The sequence below is a fragment of the Odocoileus virginianus genome, chromosome 18 (assembly GCF_023699985.2).
Source record: "Odocoileus virginianus isolate 20LAN1187 ecotype Illinois chromosome 18, Ovbor_1.2, whole genome shotgun sequence".
Lineage (NCBI taxonomy): Eukaryota > Metazoa > Chordata > Mammalia > Artiodactyla > Cervidae > Odocoileus > Odocoileus virginianus.
Window position 1 is genome coordinate 2,968,619 of NC_069691.1, and position 12,840 is coordinate 2,981,458.

The window sequence follows — 12,840 nt, forward strand, 5'->3', positions numbered from 1 at the left end:
CAGACACAGAGGCATGCACCTCTACAGACAGCAGGTCAGGATGCGCTGGAGCTCTGAGGGAGTTTTATGGTGTGGAGAAACCATGAGTAAGAAGAGGAAGCTGGTGGTGGGGAATGGGAAAGGCAAGAGATATACAGAGACAAGCTATGAGAGACAGAGGGAGACTGTCTCTAAAAGTAGTCTTGGCTCCTGGCAGCTTTCCAGTTCCCACAGCAGTCCCTGAGGTTGTGCTCAATTTCCTGTCCTTGGATTTCCATGCTCCCTGTTAGATGCTATCTAGCTAGCTCCCTACTCCTGAGCTACCTTGGTTTCCGTTCTTTTGGGGGTCAAAAGATCCTAAAAACATTATCATACATCATTATGAAACAACTAAGCAAATGACTCCTCAGATCCACCCCTACCCCACAGATGCTAACAGCCAGTATTCTTGGATAATTTTCTTCATTCTATGCCATCTATTCCCATCTATAAAACGAGGGATCTCAAAGTATTTCTGTCTGGCTCCCAATGATATATTTCATGGTCAAAATGTTTCTCCTAATACTTGTTACACTTTTCTTGAAGTCTTCTTCATGTAAGTTATGTGCTCTACATCATGTACTACGTATTTGACTAAATCGTATGATTTTTCCTCAAATATATTCAGATTTAGAATATAAATGGAAATGTACTAATAAAACTACACAGTACTAGTAATGCAGATATTACACACTTTTTGGTGATATTTAAAGTCTGATATTCTCACTAAACCATAAACCCCATAAAAGCAGAGACCACATCTATTTTTGTTTACCACACTATGTACCTAATGCTTGTCACGGTGTCTGGCACTATTAACCCCTCAACGAATATTTGCTGAATGGAATACTTACAGGTATGACATTTAATTTAGTAAGCAATGGACCAAGGGGAATTATTCCTAATATCCACCTTAAACATGTAAGAAAACAGAAATTTTGATTCTCTTCCTGACTCACCTGCCAAACCTCCAACTTACTTCTCCCCATCATCTTGACCTCACTAAATAGCAACATTTTCCACTAAGTTGCTCAAGGTGAAAATCTAGAAATAATCTTTAATTCCTGCTTCCCTCACTTTCCACATCCAATCTATTAGTAATATATTCTGAATTTGTCCTCTTTAATCTCCACCATTACCCTAATTATTATCTCCGGCTTCGACTACTACAGTGGCCTAATAGCTCTGCTTTTATTCCTACCCTCTTACAATAACTTTTTTTATTCAGCAGTCTGTGTGATCTAAAACAGAAATGAAAGCATACATCTCTTAAAGGTCCACTGGTTTCTATTTGCACACACAATAATATCCACAATCCTTATGTGACTTTTTGCAAGGCTCAGTACTACCTGCATGCGTGTGTGCTAAATCGCTTCAGCTGTGTCCGACTCTCCTGAGTTCAGTTCAGTTCTGTTGCTGCTCAGTTGTGTCCGACTCTTTGCGACCCCATGGAATGCAGCACGCCAGGCCTCCCTGCCCATCACCAACTCCCAGAGCTTGCTCAGACTTATGTCCATCAAGTCAGTGATGCCATCTAACCATCTCATCCTCTGTCATCCCCTTCTCCTCCTGCCTTCAATCTTTTCCAGCATCAGGGTCTTTTCAAATGAGTCAGTTCTTTCCATCAGGTGGCCAAAGTATTGGAGTTTCAGCTTCAACATCAGTCCTTCCAATGAATATTAAGGACTGATTTCCTTTAGGATTGACTGGTTGGATCTCCTTGCAGTCCAAGGGACTCTCAAGAGTCTTCTCCAACACCACAGTTCAAAAGCATCAATTCTTCAGTGCTCAGCTTTCTTTATAGTCCAATTCTCAAATCCACACATGACTACTGGAAAAACCATAGCTTTGACTAGACAGACCTTTGTCAGCAAAGTAACATCTCTGCTTTTTAATGTGCTGTCTAGGTTGGTCATAGCTTTTCTGCCAAGGAGCAAGCATCTTTTAATTTCATGGCTGCAGTCACCATTGCAGTGATTTTGGAGCCAAAAAATAAAGTCTGTCACTGCTTCCATTGTTTCCCCATCTATTTGCCATGAATTGATGGGATCGGATGCCATGATCTTAGTTTACTGAATGTTGAGTTTTAAGCCAACTTTTTCACTCTCCTCTTTCACTTTCATCAAGAGGCTATTTAGTTCTTCTTTGCTTTCTGCCATAAGGGTGGTGTCATCTGCATATCTAAGATTATTGAGATTTTTCCCAGCAATCTTGATTCCAGCTTGTACTTCATCCAGCCCAGCATTTTGCATGATGTACTCTGAATATAAGTTAAATAAACAGAGTGACAGTATACCGCCTTGACATACTCCTTTCCTGATTTGGAATCAGTCTGTTGTTCCATGTCCAGTTCTACCTGTTGCTTCTTGATCTGCATACAGATTTCTCAGGAGGCAGGTCAGTTGGTCTGGTATTCCCATCTCTTTAAGAATTTTCCACAGTTTGTTGTGATCCACATAGCCAAAGTCTTTGGCATGGTCAATAAAGTAGAAGTAGATGTTTTTCTGGAACTCTCTCACTTTTTCGATGATCCAATGGATGTTGGCAATTTGATCTCTGGTTCCTCTGCCTTTTCTAAAACCAGCTTAAACATCTGAAAGTTCATGGTTTTTGTACTATTGAAGGCTGGCTTGGAGAATTTTGAACATTACTTTGCAAGCGTGTGAGCTGAGTTCAATTGTGCGGTAGTTTGAACATTCTTTGGCATTGCCTTTCTTTGGGATTGGAATGAAAATTGACCTTTTCCAGTCCCGTGGCCACTGCTGAGTTTCCCAAATTTGCTGGCATATTGAGTGCAGCACTTTCACAGCACCATCTTTCATCTTTCAAATCTTTCAGGATTTGAAATAGCTCAACTAGAATTCCGTCACCTCTAACTAGTTTTTTTTTTGAAGTGATGCTTCCTAAGGCCCACTTGACTTCACATTCCAGGATGTCTGGCTCTAATCCAGTGATCACACCATCATGGTTATCTGGGTCATGAAGATCTTTCTGTATCGTTCTTCTGTGTATTCTTCTAGCTCTTCTTAATATCTTCTGCTTCTGTTAGGTCCATACCACTTCTGTCCTTTATTGTGCCCATCTTTGCATGAAATGTTCCCTTGGCATAATTTTCTTGAAGAGATCTCTGGTCTTTCCCATTCTGTTGTTTTCTGACTCTCCTAGCCCTGGCTGATTCACCTGCTCACTATGATGAAACCATACTGACCTTCAGTTTCTTCTTGCTTCAGGGCCTGTGCACTTTCTGGTCCCCACCCTGATCTTTCCCTAAGGACAGCACCTTTGGTCTTTAGATTTCAGTTCAGAACTTTACCCCTCTCAAAGAAGCCTTTTTTGACATCATTATGTAAAGAACCACTCCTGACTACTCACACAATTCTTTATGCTACCCTCTAGCTTCCTTCACAGCATATTTATAACTACTAGAAATCATTTTATTTATCTGTTCATTGTCTATCACCAACTCCATCAACAGGAATCTGAGCAATCTCCAGGAGATAGTGAAAGACAGGGAAGCTCCAGTCCAAGCGGTCGAAAAGAGTTGGACATGATTTAGTTACTGAACAACAGTCTATTCCCCTCTACTGGAAATCTAAGCCCGTTGAAAGCAGGTAACCCTGAACCTAAAACAGTGCCTGACATATAGTAAGCATGCAAATTTTTTTGAATAAACTCTTGCAGTATATCTATTTTGCTCTTCTAAAAAACCGCATTTATAGTATATAAAAACCACCTGTTTGACATCATTCCACTTTCTTCAAAAAGTGGCAAAGGGTGAAAGGTATGATTAATGAAAGACTGTTTAAATCTATTGACTATAAGACAGGAACTTTTAGTAGCATACCAGAATAAACTGTTATATCTGGTTTCTCACCAATTTTAGCTCCTTTTACAGTGTGGGCCAAGATAGTTCTGTTTGAAAGGAAAGAGAATCTGTTTCTTATTACATTCCCCCAGATAGGCGGTCACTTTTTCTAACTTAAAATTCATTACACTCTTTTTCAGGATCCTGGGCTATTACATAACTTCTTAAATGTCAACTTATTGAAACCTAGACCTTAATGTTACATTTTTCTCTCTTTAGTACTATTAGAAAATATCTTAGATAGAAACAGAGCTACTATCAGGTGCCATGACACACAGATTCTCAGACTGTAACACAGGGTTCCAGCCCATCCTTCAAAGGAAACACTAGAGGTGCTGGGGAGGAGAGCTGGGGGTCAAGGAGACCAGAAAGTACACTGTGGAAGTGTGGCATTACTCCAATGTACAGGGTGTGGCCGAACTTCACAAGAGATAATAACTAGCAAGTCAAATCATTCCTTCCCTCTCCTCCAACAGGAATGAAATCTCCAAGTCAGAACAAATAAGACTTGTAAAATGCTTTATACCAGAGGAGACAGGATTACCCAACCTTGGATTGGGTAAGGAGATGAGAACGAAAACTGAGTGGGAATACAAGTCAGGCCTTCATTGAAATACAATTTAATATTGTTTTCTTAATTTTTGTCTAGGATTGAGGAACATTTCCCATACTTTATACAAATCCACAGTGGAAGCCTTTGTTCATTATATTACTCAATGTCCTTTATGTAAGGAAGCAGGCAATATATGCCTAAGAATTTAGTACAAGAGACAATTCTCACTTTTACATCAAACTTGGGGGTTTTCCTTTTTTACCAAACAATGCAAATTCTGTGTTGTCATGTACATTGTGAACTGGTAGGGCCTTTAGAAATCTGCTAGCCCAGAATTTCCTAAATTGGGATTGAGGTGCTATGAAGAAAAAAACAGTTCTTTAAGCAAACAAGTTTCTTTCTTTGCATAACAATTTTACTGAGATAAAAGTCACGTTAAATTAATCAAACAAGGATACCACTAGACTGAGGTGGCGTCAATTCCTTAGTAGCCTACCTAAGTAAACCAAAACTTAAGCCTGTGATGCCCCAAGGTCAGGAGATCAGAATCCTAAGGACAATCAATCACGGACAGTCACCTGGGCTTTCCCAAATAAGACACCTGCTCAAACCACAGCCAATCAAATATTTCCTTGCTTCATCTCCACCTTCTCTATAAAAGTCCTTCCTGAGCTCCTGCTACTTGCTATTTGGCACTGTCCAAATTCAAATAGATTTTTGCTCAAATAAACTTGCAATTTTAATATGACCCCGTCTATCTTTTAACAGTAACACATTATAAAATTCATCCTTTTAAAGTGTACCATTCAGTTGTCTTTAGTATATTCACAGAATTGTGCTCACTATTTTTCAAACATTTTCATCACCCTGAAAGGAAACCTCATGGTCGTTAGCAGTCATTTCCCCATTTCTCCATTCTCCCAGCAACAAGTTTAACCACAGGAATCTTTGCAAATTATTGTGAACCTAACCTGTTTGTGAATTTATAAGAGAGGGTACAGTGTACAGTGTTTCCCAAGCTTATTTAATAGCTAATATGCATGTATTATCTCAATTATCACAATAAAAATCTATGAGAATCTTTATATACAATAAATGTGGATATTAAAGCACAAAGAATAAAGCTAACTAAATTTGTTCAAATACTCTTAACCATATTCTACTCTACTATTTCCCACAGAACTGACCAGCTGTGGGATAACAGGCAACTAGTTTTCTAATGAATCAAATCTTTGAAAGTGCTTTAATTCAATTTCTTTAACTTGAAGAGAAATATAGGGTCCAGGAAAGTAAGCTGATTTAGCCCCAAATATATAGCATTCTTTCTTTCTCCTTTGATTTGTCTAATTGACAGCTTTGTTAGAACTCAATTATAATTAACTCTATAACCCCAGGCTCCTGACAATTCTCTCCCTTCTTTAAATATGCTTCACTTAAACAAAATCCTTTAACTCTGTAAGCTACCTTGAAACCTGTTGAGGCTGATTTTGCTCTTTCTAGGTGTGTTTCCCTGTGAGCAATGCACTTCTCCGTCACCTTTGCATGTATAAATCCTAGCCATCTTTTAATATCTAGTGAAGCTGGGGCATCACTCAATTTTCTTCCCAACCTGAGTGGAGATCATCACCTCTCTCCTGTGTGCACCCACAGCCCTCATCGCTTCATCTGGATACTTCTGCCTGGAATCGGAGCCGCTCCTGTCTTGTGCCCCCCCCCCCCCCAGCTAAAGCTCCTGGAGAGCAGGAATTGACAACAACTCCTAAAACCCAGCACGTGGGAGACACTCAGTAAGCACTGAACAGCTTCCTATCCACTCGTGGTCTAATTCCTCCAGAGCAAGAACAAAACTCTCCTCAAGTCAGCCCCCACAGAGAGAGTTCCCTGAAATCTAATCTCTCTCCTGCCAGAGCCCAGCGCTGTCTTGGAAACACTGCATACCTACAGCGAAGAGCAGCAGAATCGGATTTAGAAGACTTGAACCTAGTCTCTGCCTGAGACTTCAGAAGTCAGTCAGGCTGTAGGGCACAGAAGTGCTCGCTGCCCGAGGTCGGCCTTTCTGAACCGAGGGTCAAGTAACAAGCAACAGTAACTGGCCAGGGTGGCGGTAAGGCGGCGGCCCCTCCAAAATCCCGTCCCACCCTCGCGACGGTCCTGGGCGAAGGCATTCCACGCTCTCCGGACAGAAACCCGAGCCGGATGAGGGGACACGGGCTGAGCTGAGGGCTCCTGCTCGGTGGGTGACAGAGGAAGGCCTCGAACCCAGGTCACCGCTTCCAGTTCAGGGGATCTGGGCGGAAAGAGGGAGGGTGGAGAGGGGTCCTGCTCGCTCCGCCTCAGTCCCTCCTGCCGCCTGTTTGGACCTCCCGACCCTGGGTCACCAGACTTGGACCGGGTCTGGGGGTCGCCAGCACCCCGCCCCCTGCTCCGCGCCATCTTGGAGCGCTGAGGCGACCGCTCTGGACCTCCCCGAACCGCTGCTCCAGCAGTTACTCACCCGCACTGCCCGGGGCCAGGCCCCCTGCCACCTCCGCGACCCCAGCCACCGTCAGGAGAAGCAGCAGCGCGCCTCGCGGGGAGGCCCGGACGGTCGCCATGTCCAGGCCTGGGGCTCCAGGGCCGCTAGATGCTCGGACCCAGCCTGCCCGCCGCGGCAACTCGCGGAGACCCCGCCCTGGTGGCCCGGGCCCCCGGTGATTGGCCGCGGAGAGAAACCCCGCCCCTCGGCCGCAAGGATTTTCCAAAACCTGCTGGGGGCGGGAACCTGCCCGAGACCCCGCTCTTTGTTAAGGCCCAGCGAGCTATCTGTCCGCTTCTGCGGCGGAATCTGGCAGCCGGCGTTCTCCAAGAGGCGAGGCAGAGGATGTCAGGGTTGCCAGGGTCCTAAGAACGCCTCGACCTCCCGAGGTTTGCAGATGCGGTCACTGAGGCTCAGCGAAGAGACCATCAGCCCAAGGTCACACCGCAAGTTCTCCTGAGAACTGGGGCACAGGCCAAGGCTGAACCAAGGGGACTTGCCCCTTTCACGTACTTCAGTGATCTTAATATCCTTTCTGCCTGACGCTGCCTCACACCCCAAGAGGGCGTGTCATCCGGGACAACTCCCCCTCCCCTGAAATCGGAGGGGCTCTGCCTCTGACAATCTCCTGACAAGAGCCCAGGCAGGAATTCGCCACCAAATCTCTTCGGCACGTGTAGCCTCACTGTGTCTTTGATGTTCTAAGGACACCTGATGTTCCCATCAGGAGAATGTGGAGAGGGGAATGCTTGTGTATCTAAACATGGAGAGCCTTGAAGGCCAGGCTGGGTTTAGACTTTAAGAGACAATTTGGAGGTGGGTCCGCTTATTTTCAAAGCGTTCTCCAACCTCCACCCCGTTCCTATGTCTCTCCTCTTCCCCTCTTTTCCTTTTGTCAATTATGTAATACCTTTTTTCCTTTCCTCTTCCTTAAAAAAAAAACAAACAAACATAACCACAGTTACATTTTAAAATATGGAATATCATTAAATATCCAGTGTTTACATTTTCCTTATTGTCTCATAATTTCCTTTTACAGTTTTCAAGTTCCAACCAAAGTCCACATATAGAAGTTCGTTTGTATGTCCTTTAGGTCTCTATCTATTGTCTCCTTTAGGAAAATGTGAATAAGTTACAATAATCTTTCTAAAATGTTTGTTCTGGCAACAACCCTCTTGCTTCTCTGAGAAACCACCTCTTTACTTACGGGATGGAAAGATGTACACTTATTCAACATGGTATCAGAGGCTTTCAGCATTTAGACCCAATCACCTTTACCAGTGTCATCTCACCTTACATCCCACTTCTCCCTAGGATAGAAGAGTCAAAAAACCTAGAGTTGCGCTTATATGGTAGCCACAAGCCACAGGTGGCTGTTGAGTACATGAAACGTAGCAATTCCAAACTGCAATATGCTGGAACCAGATTTAGAAGACTTAGTATGAGAACAAGAACCTTGCTTATTTAACTTATATGCAGAGTACATCATGCAAAATGCCTGACTCTACAAAGCACAAGCTGGAATCAAGATTGCATGGAGAAATATCAATAACCTCAGATATGCACATGACTTCACCCTTATGGCAGAAAACAAAGAGGAACTAAAGAGTCTCTTGATGAAAGTGAAAAAGGAGAGTGAAAAGCTGACTTAAAACTCAACATTCAAAAAACAAAGATCATGGCATCTGATCCCATCAATTCATGGCAAATAGATGGGGAAACAATGGAAACAGTGACAGATTATTTTCTTGGGTTCCAAAATCACTGCAGATGGTGACTGCAGCTGTGAAATTAAAAGATGCTTGCTCCTTGGAAGAAAAGCTATGACAAACCTAGCATATTAAAAAGCAGAGATATTACTTTACTGACAAAGGTCCATCTAGTCAAAGCTATGGTTTTTCCAGTAGTCATGTATGGATATGAGAGTTGGACCATAAAGAAAACGGAGCGCCAAAGAATTGATGCTTTTGTGCTGTGGTGTTGAAGAAGACTCTTGAGAGTCCCTTGGACTGCAAGGAGATCCAACCAGTCCATCCTAAAGGAAATCAGTCCTGAATATTCATTGGAAGGACTGATGCTGATGCTGAAACTCCAACACTTTGGATACCTGATGCGAAGAACTGACTCACTGGAAAAGACCCTGATGCTGGAAAAGATTGAAGACAGGAGGAGAAAGGGATGACAGAAGATGAGACGGTTGGATGGCATCACCGACTCGATGGACATGAGTTTGAGCAAGCTCTGGGAGTTGGTGATGGACAGCCTGGTGTGCTGCATTCCATGGTGTCGCAAAGAGTCAGACACGACTGAGTGACTGAACTGAAAATGTTATTAAAACTAATTTCACCTTTTTAAAAAAACTTGTTTTTGTTTTAAAATGACTTTATTTTTTAGAGTGGTTTTAGGCTCACAGAAAAACTAAGCAGAAGTTACGGAGATTTCCCATATACCTCCTGCTTCAAGATACAATATACTTACAGACCCCTCCACTGTCAACATCCCGCACCACATTGGTGCGTTTGTTACAACTGATGAAGCTGCACTGACACATCATTATCACACAAAGTCCCCAGTTTACCTTAGAGTTCATTCTTGGCTTTACACATTCTGTGGGTTTTGACAAATATATAATGACATGTAGCCACCGTTATTCTTTTTACTTTTTTTAATGTGACTATTAGAAAACTTAAAATTATGTTTATGGTTCACTTTGGGGTTCATATAGTTCTATTGTACAGTGCTGGTGTAATTACTTTTCATTCTAAACAAAGGTTAATGCTCAGAGATCTTTAAAGTGACACTTTAAAAAAATGTAACTCATCAATGATTTTGTCCTGAGCTGAAAACATCTTTCTATATTTCAGCTAAATAAAACCCATCAAATCTTTTGATTCATCTTTATGCACTATAATTTCCCCATCATTTTACTTTTGTTTCTTTATAAAGTATTTCAAGTAATCTTCCTGCAGAAATCAAATAGATGGTTGCTTTTAAAAAAATTTTAATATGATAATATTTGCCTTTTAATGCGAGTGTTTGGATTTAATGTAATTATTGATATATGGTTGAGTTTAAATCTATCTTGCAATTTGTTTTCTATTTACTCCAGTTCTTTTTTCCTTTTTCCTACTTTTCCTACCGTCTCTCAGAATAATAAAGTGTTTGGAGTGCTGTTTTTATTATTTCATTATATCTCTTCTATTGGCTTATCAGCTCTACTTCTTTGTTTTACTTTTCAGTAGGTGCGCTAGAGTTTATCGTATACAGTTTAACTTATACAGTTTAACGTATACAGTCCACCTTCAAATAATAATCATCACTTCATGTCAAATGTAAGACGTGACGCCAGTATACTTCCATTTTCTCCTCCCATCTTTTGTGCTAATGTTATCATACATTTTGCTTCCACGCACTGTTATTATTTTGCTTTAAATAGTCAATTATTCAAGAGATTATAAAACGAGAAACTGTGTTTTATATTTACCCATATGTCAAGCATTTCTGATGCGCTTCATTCCTTTATGTAACTCCAGATTTCTCTTTGGTATCTAGAGGAAGAGAAATATTTTATTAAGAACATGGCAGGTTTTGCTGATTTTAATTAACTAGGACCCCATACATTGGTTTTGGGCGTTTATGCATACTATTAATACATTCCTGGAGTTAATTTTTAATGGAAATGATTTTTCTCACTTTACTTAGCTTAAACACATTTTCTTGTCAATCAGAGACAGTCCCTCCACTCCCATCAGTCCCCAGCAACGTGACTCACTGGGATGGGGAAGGAGGCAGGCCCCTGGAAAAGGGAGGCTGTAGTGGGCTGGGACACGGAACCAAAGAGGGGCTTGAAAATATGAGATAAGAGGGGATCTGAGCCTTGTCTCCCGTGGAGCTCAGAGAAGGGACACATCTCATAAAGTTCCCCTGCACTTAGCATGATGGGCATGTCGAGGAGATATGGCTGCAAACGTGTCCTGTCCCCGCCCCCACCGAGAATGCCACAGAAGAGGAGCTTAGGATTTTCTGTCCCTGCTGGCTCAGGTGGTGAAAAATCTGCCCAGCAAGGCAGGAGACTCGCGTTCGATCCCTGGGCCAGGAAGACCCCCTGGAGAAGAGAACGGCAACCCACTCCAGTATCCTTGCCTGGAGAATTCCATGGTCAGAGGAGCCTGGTGGGCTACAGTCCACAGGGTTGCAAAGAGCTGGACACGTCTGAGTGACTAATCCAGGAGCTGAGAGAGCTGAGAGCCCAAAGAAGCCTCAAGATCAGAACAAGGAGGCTGTAACTGGTGTCTGCATGGTCTGTACAACTGGATGCCAGATGAGAATGCAGGTATCAGGGGGGATTGATTATGACAACTGAGGACCAGATGTCCTGCCTTCCTCCCCAGTCCCAGCTGGTGGGTTTGACTCTATATTTGGGGAGAGGCCTTGACTCAGCTGAGATCCTACTGAGTGACTAAGATTAAGTTTCAGTCGTTCGGCAGGAAGGGGACTTGCAGAGACAAGTAGCTGTCCATCAGAGATTTGTGCAGCCCTGCTAGAAACTGTCACTTAGAAGCAACTGCCCGGCCAGAGCAAACATTTTCTGAGTGCTATCACGTTCTCTGTTCGTTTACTGACTGTGACTATAACCTTGGAGAACAAAGGATCCCATGCCTTGGAGCAGAATCGGTGTATTTGACAGTCGCATTGCCCCTATATTGAGATCTCACAGGACAGAGAGAAGCCCTAACGCCAAGTCATTCAATAAGAACACATTATAAATCTTAACATTGTGACCTCAGCCTGTGATGCTGGTACAATATCTTGCCAACGTCCAGTAAGCCCTCTAAACATATGAGCCTGTGAGTATGAAATTGTCCCCATTCTCTACTTTCCTTGCCTGCTTACTTCAGCAATTTTCAAACTTAAAAAATATTATTTTTATTTTTTAGCAATGGAACCCTTTTCCCAACAAAATCTTACAGAGTTCTACCATATAAAATAGAATTTAAAAAGCTGCATTTCAGTGCTACATTTATTTTCTCAGTTCAAACATATAATTAATAATAATTAATTGGTTCAAAGACAATAAATGAGAATTCAGATAATAAGTGAAATTTTGATAAACACAAAAACTTGCAGTTGGGAATTATGTTTGATAATGCGGGCTTCCCTGGTAGCTCAGCTGGTAAAGAATCTGCCTGCAATGCAGGAGACCCTGGTTCAAGTCCTGGGTCAGGAAGATTTCCTGGAGAAGGAATAGGCCGCCCACTCCAGTATGCTTGGGCTTCCCTGGTGGCCCAAATTGTAAAGAATCCGCCTGTGATGTGGGACACCTGGGTTAAATCCCTGGGTTGGGAAGATCCCTGGAGGAGGGCATGGCAACCCACTCCAGTGTTCTTGCCTGGAGGATCCCCATGGACAGAGGAGCCTGGCGGGCTCTATTATAGTCCATGGGGTCCCAAAGAGCTGGACGTGACTGAATGACTAAGCACAGCACAGCATGATAATTGTAGTCACACCAGTTTTGGCTTCCATTTCTGTACTTTGTTTTGGTTGCCTGTTGTAGAGAAAATCCTGCTTCATACAGATGAGTAGTTTGCAAAGGGTCTTGGTTTTTGAATTAGCCCACCTTGCATTCTCTGACTACTCTTTGTTCAAATTAACATGGTACCTTGAAAAAGAAATATTGAGAGATTTTTATTTCAATACTGACTCAGTAACACTTATGTCCATACCAAAACCTGCACATGGATATTTGTAGCAGCTTTGTTCATAACTGTTAAAACTTGGAAGCAACCAAGATGTCTTTTAGTAGGTAAGTGGTTAAATTAACTGTGATACCTCCATACAATGGAAGATTGTTGAGCAATAAAAAGAAATGAGCTAATCAAACCACAAAGA

General features: G+C 42.4%; 1 protein-coding gene across 1 annotated transcript in view; it reads right to left on the reverse strand.

Annotated features, from left to right (window-relative positions):
* Window positions 1-7,466, reverse strand: part of RECK (reversion inducing cysteine rich protein with kazal motifs) — a 79,535-nt gene extending 72,069 nt beyond the window's left edge. Inside the window, exon 1 of the mRNA XM_070480271.1 lies at window positions 6,931-7,466. Coding sequence (XP_070336372.1) covers window positions 6,931-7,030 — 100 coding nt within the window. The 5' untranslated portion in view covers window positions 7,031-7,466. The remainder of the gene's footprint in view (window positions 1-6,930) is intronic.
* Window positions 7,467-12,840: the final 5,374 nt, after the last annotated feature.